Source organism: Penicillium atrosanguineum, assembly GCF_028827265.1.
Source record: "Penicillium atrosanguineum strain IBT 20685 chromosome Unknown utg000003l_segment0_segment0, whole genome shotgun sequence".
NCBI lineage: Eukaryota > Fungi > Ascomycota > Eurotiomycetes > Eurotiales > Aspergillaceae > Penicillium > Penicillium atrosanguineum.
Genome location: NW_026623135.1, coordinates 3,925,588 through 3,938,162, shown reverse-complemented (window position 1 = coordinate 3,938,162; position 12,575 = coordinate 3,925,588). Strand labels below are relative to the sequence as shown.

General features: G+C 52.5%; 5 protein-coding genes across 5 annotated transcripts; 3 read left to right on the top strand and 2 right to left on the bottom strand.

The window, feature by feature from the left end:
* Positions 1 to 252: 252 nt before the first annotated feature.
* N7443_004920 (ATP-dependent (S)-NAD(P)H-hydrate dehydratase) lies at positions 253 to 1,654 on the top strand (the record flags this gene model as incomplete). Its single annotated transcript, XM_056884976.1, has 6 exons — positions 253 to 346; positions 436 to 475; positions 523 to 569; positions 629 to 639; positions 690 to 722; positions 776 to 1,654. 6 exons carry the CDS (start codon positions 253 to 255, stop codon positions 1,652 to 1,654), a joined length of 1,104 nt encoding a protein of 367 aa, XP_056743254.1.
* A 1,456-nt stretch (positions 1,655 to 3,110) lies between these two features.
* N7443_004919 (putative adhesin) lies at positions 3,111 to 3,458 on the top strand (the record flags this gene model as incomplete). The annotated part of the gene is made up of 1 exon (XM_056884975.1): positions 3,111 to 3,458. The coding sequence occupies one exon, from the start codon at positions 3,111 to 3,113 to the stop codon at positions 3,456 to 3,458; it is 348 nt and encodes a 115-aa protein (XP_056743253.1).
* Positions 3,459 to 3,789: 331 nt separating this feature from the next.
* N7443_004918 (DNA replication licensing factor MCM7) lies at positions 3,790 to 6,381 on the bottom strand (the record flags this gene model as incomplete). Its single annotated transcript, XM_056884974.1, has 4 exons — positions 3,790 to 3,858; positions 3,915 to 5,832; positions 5,884 to 6,017; positions 6,079 to 6,381. The coding sequence occupies 4 exons, from the start codon at positions 6,379 to 6,381 to the stop codon at positions 3,790 to 3,792; spliced, it is 2,424 nt and encodes an 807-aa protein (XP_056743252.1).
* Positions 6,382 to 6,753: 372 nt separating this feature from the next.
* pex1 (AAA family ATPase peroxin 1) lies at positions 6,754 to 10,569 on the top strand (the record flags this gene model as incomplete). The annotated part of the gene is made up of 4 exons (XM_056884973.1): positions 6,754 to 6,864; positions 6,921 to 7,157; positions 7,215 to 7,293; positions 7,352 to 10,569. 4 exons carry the CDS (start codon positions 6,754 to 6,756, stop codon positions 10,567 to 10,569), a joined length of 3,645 nt encoding a protein of 1,214 aa, XP_056743251.1.
* Positions 10,570 to 10,904: 335 nt separating this feature from the next.
* Positions 10,905 to 12,523, bottom strand: N7443_004916 (S-adenosylmethionine-dependent methyltransferase; the record flags this gene model as incomplete). The annotated part of the gene is made up of 2 exons (XM_056884972.1): positions 10,905 to 12,134; positions 12,266 to 12,523. The coding sequence occupies 2 exons, from the start codon at positions 12,521 to 12,523 to the stop codon at positions 10,905 to 10,907; spliced, it is 1,488 nt and encodes a 495-aa protein (XP_056743250.1).
* Positions 12,524 to 12,575: the final 52 nt, after the last annotated feature.

Here is a 12,575-nt window from a genome sequence, read left to right as displayed (position 1 = left end):
ACCAAATCTGCTTTGTTTCGGGACTATTCAACTGTCCTATATGCTCATAGACCTGCAATTCACTCGCATTATTCAGCAAAATGACAAGTACATGATGGCAAGTGATAATCAAGTAACGTCTGAGTGTACAAACCTGTCGGCCCCACTTGGAGGTGACATCACCCGTTGATCTTACTCGGCTTCCGATCAACCTCTACACCTACTTACTACCTTCCTTCCAAAGATCATTTTATTCCTTCATTCACATTCATCATGGAGTCGGTTCATCATGTCACGGCCTCATCAAAGGTTTTGTTCACCAAGGTGCGCAAGATCGTGCCGCCTATGCTTGAGAAGTTCCACAAAGGTTTGTTGTCAATTAAGTGCCTTAGCTTCTTGGGCCTCATGGCTGGATCATTGTCGGCGGTGGAAATAGATGCTAACACGGCGTTGAAGGTCAATTGGGGCGTGTAGCGGTTATTGGAGGATGTGTTGAGTATGTCCCTTTAACTCCGGCGAGGGCGTTGACTGACCCCGCGAAAGCTATACCGGCGCTCCATACTTCTCGGCCATGGCATCTGCCAAATTAGGTATGTCTCACACGACATTTGAGTATTGAGCAACAGTAAATAACCTAATGGTATCATAGGGTGTGACATGGTAAGTGGGCGGGTTCCTACAGGCAAATCTGCTGTGCTGACAATCGCCAGAGTCATGTCGTCTGCGAACGTTCAGCAGCTCCAGTGTGTTCAACCCCCAGGTGAAAGACCAAGTACTTTGACTAATATGCGTCTAGGTTGTCAAGAGTTATTCTCCGAACCTAATGGTCCATCCGTTGTTACCAAGCTCGGATACTGTCAAAGACACCCAGTCAATTGATGCTCCTGCACTTGCAGGCCCCATTATCGACATGCTTTCTCGCCTCCATGCACTGGTCATTGGACCAGGACTTGGTCGTGATGGCGTCACGCTCAAGGTAGTGGCTGAAGTAATCAAAGCGGCACGGTCTCAGTCTATTCCCTTCGTGCTGGATGCCGACGGGCTTCTCATTGTGACAGAAAACCCGGGTCTGATTAAAGGGTACAAGGAGTGCATTCTCACACCGAATGTCGTGGAATTCGGGCGTCTCGCCAAAGCCCTGGGAATCAAGGTAGCCAGCCAGGCGGAGATCTCCCAAGAAGGAAACGGCGACCAGATTAGCAAGGAATCAGAAGCCTGCGAACAGCTGTCCAAAGCCCTCGGCGGCGTGACAGTTGTCCAGAAAGGACCGCACGACGTGATCTCCAACGGAGTCACCAGCATAATATCTGACACCAAAGGAGGACTGAAGCGCAGCGGCGGCCAAGGCGATACTCTGACGGGTTCGCTAGGTACCTTTCTCGCCTGGAGAGCAGCTTACCACGACAAGCTGTGGGACTCTGGTGAGCAAGACAACGCAAAGGATGCGCAGACCAGGGATGAAGTCCAGGCCGAGCTCGAGTCCAACAAGCGCATGTCCCCGACAACGACGCTACTCCTGGCTGCATGGGCTGGAAGTAGTATTACTCGAGAGTGCTCGCGAAAGGCTTTCGAGGCCAAAGGGCGGAGCATGCAGGCTAGTGATCTCACCGATGAAGTGCATGGGGCTTTCTTGAGGCTGATTGGAGAGCCGGAGGGATCGCAGACGCATCTCTAGACTAGCATCTGTGGGTTGATGACTGGTAAAGAAGTATGTACCGACAGGAAAGTCTGAGCCTTGGGCTCATGTCTCACTATAGTCTTTTGTCTATTTTCGATTTGCAGCAGCGTGGAATCAAATGCTTTTTAGTACTCGTCTTGTTTGACTTGAGCGTTGACTATAGAGGCCAAAGCTGACGTACCTGACTGTCTACGAGACTCCTGACCTGCATTTGTCCTATATAGGACAACATTATCTGTTTTGCCTTTGCTACGAGCGTAAACTAGGAATCAAATTTCACCGAGGCGGTACAGTCCCTGAATAGATCTCGCTCGGAGGCAAAAATAGCTCAGACGAGAACATCACGCTCACCCGCGATTGGCTCTTATACTAGGCACATTTTACTGCATACCTCGTGCTCCACTCAAACAGTGATTGATCGATTCTTTACTCAGGCGTCCTATTGTCTGCCTGAATTGCCGAGAAGTAAGCGTGACACCTGGCTAAGCCAAGGATGTAGTGGTTCGTGTCGATCACGATGTCATGCCATGGTTGCAGTCCTCTGGCAGTGAGGTCTATGCAGATGGTTAGGTAAATCTGTTTGAAACAGGACCAACCCTGTGTGCGAGCGTGCCATGTGGGCAATGTGAACCATGGGGATGGCCCAGAAGCGGAAATACAAGACGAAGTGCAGACTTCTTCTCCCCTCTGGAAGTTAGACATCTGATATCTCTCCTTCTCGTTTCACGATGAATATCCTGGTGCTCTTTATTGATGGGTGTTTCGTAAAGCCTGTTATGCAATCGAATCTTCGAGTTCTGAAAGCTGGTCTTACTAGGAACGAAACAATCAACCAGGACTGATGAAGTTCAATCAGTAAAAGATGACAACGCATGTCGAAGCGGTGTGAGACAGCTGGGGCGACAAGTCAAGCCCGTCCCCGCATTCTTTACAGAACGTCGGGGAAAGTGAAGATCTTGATCCGGGTCGAGTTAGGGCTGTCAAAGCTGAGACATCCACCCCCGCGTTCACCTTGACACTACACGACGCCTCTATTTCCAGAACACTAGCAGAGCTCGACCCTGACCCTGAGTTGGCAAGGCATAGCCCTCAGCCTCGTCGACGAGCATTGGTGGTGTCTCGACCGGTTCCAGATCTCGTATTCACAGCTCGCCCAATCCGGGGCCTGTGGCTCTGCCTCCCCGGCCTATCCGAGCGCGGGGGAGCAGCTCTGCAGCCAAACCCGAGGCCAAAAAAAAAGAAAAGAACAATGACCATAAGATTGCCACTCCCGAATACCCAAGGTTTACTCAAGTAAGACCATGCTGATGGCCTCGTGATGAGCTGGTAGGTAGGGGGACACCGGATCTATACGGATCCACAGCAAATATAAAAGGAAGCTCTGTTGCCACCAAGCTGGTATATCACGCCATATCAGATCAGATTTAGTTCAGATCTTCATCCTCTGAACAAAATGCACTTCACCCTCATCGCAGTTGTCGCCGCGGCCACTCTGGCCGTGGCCAACCCAGCTCCGCCCAAGTGCGGCACCTGCAATCCCGTCTCGGGCCAGAACAGCTGCGACGTCACCACTTCGTGCATCAACACCGGGTCGACCTTCCACTGTGCCTGCCGTGCCGGTTACAAGGCTTCTGACGCCGATAATAATGTCCACTCGCAGTTCCGTCTGCCCGTGCCCAACTATGAGTTCCTCGTTTTCGTGCCCGAAAACACTGCTTGCAATACCCTTTGTGACAACCCCTATGCCGCCGCCTCAGAGCTTTGCAATGAGGTTCACTTGTATGAGAAGTGCGCGATTTAGGGTGGTTAGTTCAGTCGGATGGGGCGGTTCATGTATTGAGATGTTAGATTGGGGAAGTGTTGGGCGCTAAGACCTTCGTCTTACATGTCATTCCTTAAGAGTCGGATTCGAATTACAAACGACAATTTTGAAGAGATGAGGTCGAAGACAGATTAATGTAGATTGGGAATAAGATCTTTTGATTGACCAAACAAATCACAAGAGCCGGCTTTCCTGTCCCGCGAATACACCTAAACACCTGTTGCCTAAAGACTTCCACTGAATGCATTTTCTCACCCGCAAAGACCAGTCAACCGTCGAGAAGAACAGAAAAGAAAAACAAGTATCCTCATTAGCCTTGCATTTCATCATCACCCTCAATGAACATGAGGCGAGCACCGTTGCCAGTAGTTTGCCAAACCTGGGGAGAAGGTTAGTGGTAGGTTCAGTTAATGGTGAGCAGATTGAAAAACTTACGCCCAACTCGGCATATTCGAAGAGAGCAGTGGTAAGCTGGTCCTCGGTGAAGCCCTTGGCCAACACGCGTTCGCGGATGCGGCGCACGCTAAGCTCGTTGTCATCACCGTCGCCCACAGCTGCGGCACCACTCTCGCGCAGGTTACGGATCATGGTGTAGATCTTGCTGCTGGGGGTGTGGTCGGCAGAGGCATCGCCGTCGTTGTACAGAGAGGCCTTGCTGACATCAATGATGCGCAGGGCTTCATCGACATCCTCACGCACAACCTCCTCGCTGAAGCGAAGACGAGCCAGAGCCTGCGACAGACGGACAATACCCAGCAAAGTACGGGGTGTGACGTGGGAGAACTGCTGGCGACGGGCCTCGTCCTTCTTTTGTCTTTTGCGCATAGCGACGTAGGCGCCAACCATGTAGTCGGAGACGCTGCTAGGGACGACAGGGCGGAAGGTACGGGCCTTGGCGATGTACTGGCGGACCTCGTGGGGAGTGAACATAATGCCGGAATCTTCAGACTCGGGGTGCTTGTTGTGCATGTGGACGTAGGTGACGTGGTTAGCCAGCTCCTCGTCGCCTTCGCGGTTGGGAGTGTCGAGCAGCAGGAACATGACATCGAAACGAGAAAGGAGAGCGGCAGGAAGGTTGATGTTCTCAACTGGGGATAGGCGAGGGTTGTAGCGGCCATACAGGGGGTTGGCTGCGGCCAGAATCGAAGTACGAGCGTTGAGGGTCGTGTTGATACCGGCTTTGGAGATGGAAATGGTCTGTTGTTCCATAACTTCGTGAATGGCTGTACGGTCTCCATCTTCCATCTTGTCGAACTCATCAATACAGCAGATACCGTTGTCGGCAAGGACAAGGGCACCTCCCTCCAGCATCATCTCATCGGTAACGGGATCTCTCATCACAGCAGCGGTCAGACCGACACCACTGGAACCACGACCAGTAGTGTAAACACCACGGGGAGCAACCTTGGTGATGTATCGAAGAAGTTGGGATTTGGCCACACCAGGGTCACCCATAAGGCAAATGTTGATATCACCACGAATGTGCATACCATCACCCATCTCCTTGGTCACACCGCCGATCAGAAGAAGAAGCAGAGCCTTCTTCACATCGAGATGTCCGTAGATCTCGGGGGCGATAGACCGTGAGAGGTATTCGTACATGTTGCCGGAGCTCTGATGCTGTTCAATTTTGCGCAAGGTTCGGGCGTCCATGCCCATATCCTGGTAGGACTTCTTGTGTTGGGTGATATGCTGGGCCTCGAGGTAGGTGTCGGTCAGGAGACCGGCACGAATGGCACGGAAACCAGTGTAGGGAGTGGGAAGGAAGATACCGGCGATATCTACCACATCACCGGGATTCAGCTGCCGGGTGAGAGCACCGTGGCAGTGGATAGTCAGGGTACGGGGAATGTGACCCACGGGCACCTGTTCTGCCATTTCCTGAATCTTGACTTCTTGGAAGGGCACAAACTTCGAGGCACGAGTAGAAAGGAAGAGCTGGCCCTTGGAGTTGTTCTTCTTGCACTCCTCGGATAAGCACTCGGAAAGAGGAAGGAACTGCTTGGTGACAATGGGCTGGAAGACTTCGCATCCACATCGGTCGCAAGTGTAGGCGTTGATCTGGACAGCCGGCTTGACATCAGATACACGAGTGGTAATGCCGCGGACAGTGATCAAGCTGCCCAAGTGCTCTCCACGCACATTGCGGACGGCGAAGGCCTTGCCCGCACGGTCGCTGCTAGAGCCGGACGGGGTAAGCGGCTTGAAGTTCAGGGTGTATCGGCGGGTAAGCTCCGGGGGGAACATGCTCGCAGCAGCGGCAGCTTCCATATCAGCCTCCGCAGCCATCTCCATGGTCTCATTACGCTTCTCACGCTGGGACATGATGACATCCAGCACATCATCCTTGAATCTGTGTCATGTTAGCTTGGTGTATGCCATTGCGCCAGAATCATTGACGTACGTGACATCCTTGGTCTCCTTGGGCATGACCGCATCCACCGCCTGTGAGAAAACATCGATATAGCGCTTGGTGTTCTTCTGGATCGATCCGACAAGGTTCAAGCTCTGCTGCTCCTCCGGAAGGGCTCTTTCGAACTGTGGGCCAAGGTTGTGAGCAATTGGGGGGTCATGGATCTCGGGGTTTGAAGAGACTTACGATTTCCAAGTCGTCAAGCTCAATCACAATATTTGAGGCATCCCGGTTGGCAAGGTCTTGCAGAATCTGCATGTACTTGAGCTTCGGCTCTTTGCGCCTCCTTGCTCCCGCTCCCTCATTAACATCATCCATAAAATCATATTCGTCACTGGTGCGGTTGCCGTCGATGTTCAATTCCTCCAAGGCCTCGGTCGCAGCGGCTTCTGAAGTTGACTGCAGGGTCTTAAAGTGTTTCAAGAAATCCTTGAAGCCGTCCAGTTGGGCGGCATAGTCAACCGGCGCTTGATATTGGTTCAAAGCCATGGTGGGATGAAATGCGCGTTTTCAAGCTTTGGGTGACAAGCTTGTTGCAAGGAGAACGCAAAGTGGTGGAAAGTGGGTTCCCAAGAAAAGGGCCGACGCAGCCCCTTCGCAGCGCGACAACGTGAGACGCGAACGCGAAAGAGACGCGCCCGGGAATGTGCGCTAGCCCTGATACAGACTAGCTCAGGTACACCGGATTAATGGTTATTGCGTTTATCTGGATGTGAGTCACGTGGATCGTATCGGGCCGAGGCTATGAGCCAATCCTCCGTGGGCGGTCTCGTGTGGAGGAGCTAGTCCGGGGGCTTTGCGATCAGACATCCCACTCCTACATCCTTCCTGCGTGAGCGTCTGTACCTCTGCGCCTTGATCATGGCGCCCAAGAAGCCCTCTACCACCGCGGAAGTTGCTCTCGTTTCGTTGAAGAACTGTCTTGTGAACTTGCCGCCGTCGCTGGTCGCCTTGCTGGTCAATGCCAACACGGTCAGTTTACCAGCTCCACTGAAAGCTCCCTCTCCGGCTAATTTGAAGACTTGCAGGCTGCCCAAAATGTGATCATTGAATTGCAGTATAAGGCCCTTTCTGGGAAAGCCAATGGGCCTCCCCCACAGCGGTCATGCTTCTTGGGTTGGACGGGCATGCCGAGCAAGCGCAAACCCGCGCCCGTCGTCGGTCGAGACGGCATCAACGGGGGCTTCTCTAGGGAGCAAGAGGCCTCCAGCGTGGAACTAGATACTACGTTTGGAAGACTTCTCGGTCTCACTGAAGGGCAGAAGGTAACTTCTCCGCTGCATATCGTCTCCCACGTGGGGTACTGACATGGCTCCTTACAGGTCGGACTACTTGTGCACCTTGACCCGCCTATCGCGCATACAATTAATATTGAACCATTGACTCCTGAGGATTGGGAGAGTACGTCTATGTCTCGTTCCGTCACGTTCGAACATCAGGCTAATTGTTGCCGTTGCAGTTATCGAGCTCCATGCCACATTCCTGGAGCTTAATCTCCTCTCACAGATCCGCGCGCTTCCAAATCCTACATATAATGCGACGGAAGGCGAACATATGCACCCGCTCGCATTGCACCTTTCTCCTACTTCTACCGCGAACATCGTCGTCACCTCGCTTACACCCGCCCCATCATCTACATCTCCGTTCGCAAAAATTTCGCCCGATGCCGAGGTCATTGTGGCACCGAAGACCCGAGCGAAGACCGCAAAATCGCCCCGGAGCACCGCAGGGAGCAGTAAGAAGAGTACTGGGGGGCGAAGTTCCGGGAGTACAGTCCGCCCGAAGAAGTCTGACTCGAGGGGCGCTCTCTACTTGAGAGGCGTAGATCGCCTGATGGCCGATCAATCGTTCGATCCAGAAATTGAAGAGGATGATAATGACGGTCTACGTGTTTGGGTTGACCCGGAATTGTTGGCCTCCAATGAACTCCGCGGCGCGACTTGGGCGTGTGTTTCAATTGTGCAGCCGTCGGGCCTGAAGCCTCCAGTCGACCCCCAGCAACAAATCGCTCAGCAGGAGCAGAAATCCAGTGAGGCCGGAGTCCCGACCAACAAATTGGTAGCTAAACTGCTGCCGTGGGAGGAAGCCCCGGACAGTCGGCATGCGGCGATGTCCACTCTGCTGTGCACGGCCCTTGGCGCGGAGCACATAGTGGGGGGAGTCGTGCGGGTGGAGGCCGCACCACCCCAACTACATCGATCCGCGGTCAAGACACTCAAAGTATATCCGTTTACTGGCGATGCATCAAGGAAAAAGGATGGTTTGAAATTCGGAGCTGATACCGCGGCCTCTCGCGATGCCTTGGCCGAGCGCCTCAAGGTTATCTATGGCAGCACTGGTTCTGATCATGGTCTTTTCGCCGGTCCATTGACAGATGGAATGATTTTACCAAAGGTCGAGAGTCACCCGTCTGTCTCTGCCTTCGATGGCGCTATTATTAGATTCGATCCTCCCTTGAAGGGTGGCTCAGAAGAGACTAAATCGATGTTTGGATGGCTTCTAGGATCTGAAGCCAAACTCAACTTTGAAGTGCAAGCCGAAATCCCGACACCCTCTGATTCGACTTCATCTGCTCTACCGAGCGAGGACCCTCTTCCGGATACTGTTCCTCACATGGTCGGAATTGATTCGATCATCTCGCAATCGCTCACCAACTTGACCAAGTCCTCATCTGTCTTGTTGACTGGTGGCCTCGGGGCTGGAAAGACAGCACTCGCTCAGCTTCTTGGTCATCGCCTGCGCAAAGAACAGCTTTTCAACGTGAAATACTTTTCTTGCCGCAAGCTCGTCACTGATGAGACACGAATCTCGAACATTAAAGAGGTCTTGAACCGCCTCTTCATGTCTGCTTCTTGGTGTGCCCGTCTCGGTGGTCAAGCAGTAGTAATTCTTGATGATCTTGATAAGCTCTGCCCTGCGGAAACGGAACTACAAGTTGGTGGCGATAACGGCCGTAGTCGTCAGAACAGTGAAGTTATTTGCTCCATGGTTCGAGACTTTTGTTCTATGAACTCTTCCGTCGTGCTGCTTGCCACTGCCCAAGCTAAGGAGTCTTTGAACAATGTTATCATTGGCGGTCATGTTGTTCGTGAGATCATCAGCATTCGGGCCCCTGACAAGGAAGGACGCCGCAAGGTGTTGGAGAAGCTCACTACCCAGGATAGAGCCACTGAGAGTCTCAATGGCCATGTTCGTTCGCAGAGCTCTTCCACACAAAACACACAAGACTCATGGCTTGACCCATCAAATCCTGGCAGCCGACCAAGCTCCTCTGGTGGTGATGGATTCGTATTGAGTCGCGACGTGGACATGCTCGAGCTTGCCGGAAAGACCGATGGATACATGCCCGGGGATCTTGTGTTGCTGGTTGCTCGTGCGCGTAACGAAGCACTTATCCGCTCCGTTCAAGATGTCACAGTCGAGTCTAAGATGATCAACTTTGGGTTGGAAGACTTTGAGAGTGCCCTAAAGGGCTTCACCCCGGCATCCCTCCGGAATGTCACTCTCACTTCGTCTACAACAACATTCTCGGCTATCGGCGGTCTCTTCGAGACTCGCCAGATTCTGCTTGAGACCCTGCAGTACCCCACCAAGTATGCGCCGATTTTTGCACAGTGCCCGTTGCGACTGCGGTCTGGTCTACTCTTGTATGGTTTCCCCGGTTGTGGTAAAACGATGTTGGCCAGTGCCGTGGCGGGCGAGTGTGGTTTGAACTTCATCAGTGTCAAGGGTCCCGAGATTTTGAACAAGTATATCGGTGCTAGTGAAAAGAGCGTTCGCGATCTTTTCGAGAGAGCGCAGGCGGCTCGCCCTTGTATTCTCTTCTTCGACGAATTTGACAGTATTGCACCAAAGCGTGGCCACGACTCCACTGGTGTCACTGATCGTGTCGTCAACCAGCTTTTGACACAGATGGATGGTGCCGAGGGTCTCTCAGGCGTTTATGTTCTTGCTGCGACATCTCGTCCGGATCTGATCGATCCCGCTCTGTTGCGACCCGGTCGTCTTGACAAGTCCCTGCTTTGTGATATGCCTTCGCACGCAGACCGCGTTGATATCATCAAGGCAGTCAGCGAGAAGCTGAAGATGAATGACGAGGTTGCTTCTCGTCTGAGTGAAGTTGCTGATCAGACTGAGGGCTTCTCTGGTGCTGACCTCCAGGCGATCGTGTACAATGCCCATCTTGAGGCAGTGCACGACGCACTAGGCGATCGCACCACTGGGAACGAAAAGCCCGGTGCCAAATCCAGCGCCACAAAGTCTTCCGCAAGCGCCTCGAGCAAATCCTTTATCCAGTTCCTCTACTCATCCTCAGAGGAAGCCTCCGGCTCGGTCTCGATGCCACCTCCAGCTGTGATCGCAGCCAAGCTCGAAGCTATCAAGAACTCCCGTCGCCGTCAACGCCAGCTCGAGAACGGCTCGGCCAACACCGGCTCCAGCGCCGCCGCAACACCAGCCACCAAGGGTGCCGATCCATCTGCCGACGAGTTGCGAGACGAGATCATCGTGCGATGGGAACATATTGAGCGCTCCCTCGCCAGCACACGCTCTTCACTCAGTTCCGCCGAGCGTCGTCGGCTCAGCGGGATCTACCGGGAATTCATTGCCGGCCGAAATGGTGAAATGCCCAACGGTGAGCCCTCGAATGAGATCGGTGGCCGGTCGAGTCTTATGTGATCTGGCTTTGGGGGATCCGTTGCTTGGTAGATATTTTACCTTGTATATATACATTTGCATTGTCTTTATGCTCCCTTCATGTACTTATTGTTACTGGCGTGAATCATCCCAGCTTCTAGAGCGCTATTCGAACTATCCAGATCTTGAGGTTCTCCAGGCTCTCACAGTTTTGTAGATTGGAAATAATTCTCACGAAGCAATGGCTTTAGACGTACAAACAATGCCGGGTGTCCGCAAAATAACCACTTTACAGCTGCAAGAACCCATATGCTGTAGTGTCCCATGAGATGTAATTGAATACCCATGTAGTGTAGTCCAGAGCTCTTATTCTTATTCTATTCTGTGTCTAATGCACACTGAACAAGCCTCTCCAATTTCTTCCACTCGGCACTAACAACGGCCTTTTGTGTACTCGGATCAATCCCATGCGACTTGAACTCATTATGCACCTGGGCAAAGTTGGCCCCAACCAATTGCTTGAAGCTCGGCACAGTACAGCTCTCCAGCTGTTTGCTAGCCAGATCGGCCAGGATGTACCACAGGATATAGTGGAAGTTGATCTCGAAATCTTGTAGCTGGATCGGATCTTTGGGGCTAGGCTCGAAGCCTTGAGAAATGTAGATTGCAAGCTTTGCGAGAATCCAGGCGTGAATTTGTCTGATCGGATGTGCTGGGCTGTACAGCTCTGGATCAACACGCAGATACCGAACCGCAGCTTGGATGAAGGCTTTGTTGAACTTGTTCCCGGCTAGGAGGGAGACGATGAGCTGGTCGCGGATGGACGCGTAGGGTTGCCGGTGTAGTGGCCAGTTGGAGACTCTGTGGAGGGCGTTCAGGGCTGATTCGAGATATGCGATTGCTTCGTCTGGCTTTGCGTCGTCGGCTGAGGCGGACTGCATGAGTTCCAATGCCTGGCGTTCGGCTGCTTCGAGGGCCGATGTGTCTTCAACTGGGACAGAGAAGCGATCTTCGGGGGAATCTTTGCCCTTTGCACATTTTGAGCATTGGCAGTCGAAGAAGTAGCGCTCGATAAGTTCCTTACGCCGGACTTCGTTGGGTGTTGTGGTGTCGATGTATGAGATGAAGATTTGCTCGTTCTTTTGGATTGGTTTGACTGCTTTGACAAAAATCTCCTCGCCGTCAAATCCAACCGTGGCGTTGTAATCACAGCTGTGGTTGATCAGAGAGGCATAAGGATGCAAGTATAATCCGATTTTGTCATATAGTGCCGTGGTGAGATTGAATGAGTTGAGATCCAACTGGAAGTCTCCTGTTAGCCATGAATGTTTGGGAGACAATGGGCCACTTACTCTAGCGGCGTAGGCAGCGATGTCTTCGTGGGACATTTCACTCAGCGAGTATTCCTTGACGGCCTTGGCAGTCAGATTGACGCGGTCAAGGTGGGCTTGAATTTCTTGAATCTGGCCCATATGAGTCTCCAGATTATTGAAGATCTCCAGCTCCCGTGCGCTGTATTTACCGCGTCCAGTGCGCAGAACCATTCGCAACAGAGCACGAGCATTGTTTGGGAGAACCATGGGCTTGAGCTTCTGGAAGATAGGGCACTCCGTAGAGTGTGCAAACTTCCAATCTTTCGACTGACAGGCCTGTTTCCATTCTGATCAGTACTATTCAGATATAGCACTCCAATCCCAAATTTAAACTAATCCATCAAAAAGATAGACTAAGAACTCACCCGATCACAGTATTTGACCACACGGCATCCTGTGCATGCCTTTAAATCGGTCTCTCCGCCCATCTGCTTCTTTCCAAAGCAGCCGGAACAGGTGTCCTCCAGACGCGGTGAGTCGAGCACTGCGACAAACGGCACTCGGGCATGCACAACATCTTCGCCAACCTTGATGTTTGATGTTGCGAACAACCCATTGCCCATACCATCAGGGGCAGAGCGGGGCTCTGTTTTCGTCGTCACTGAAGGTAAAGATGTTGACATCGTGGCGTAGTTGAACAGTTTATACCATCTGAAGCTTGCAAGCCGTGGTGCT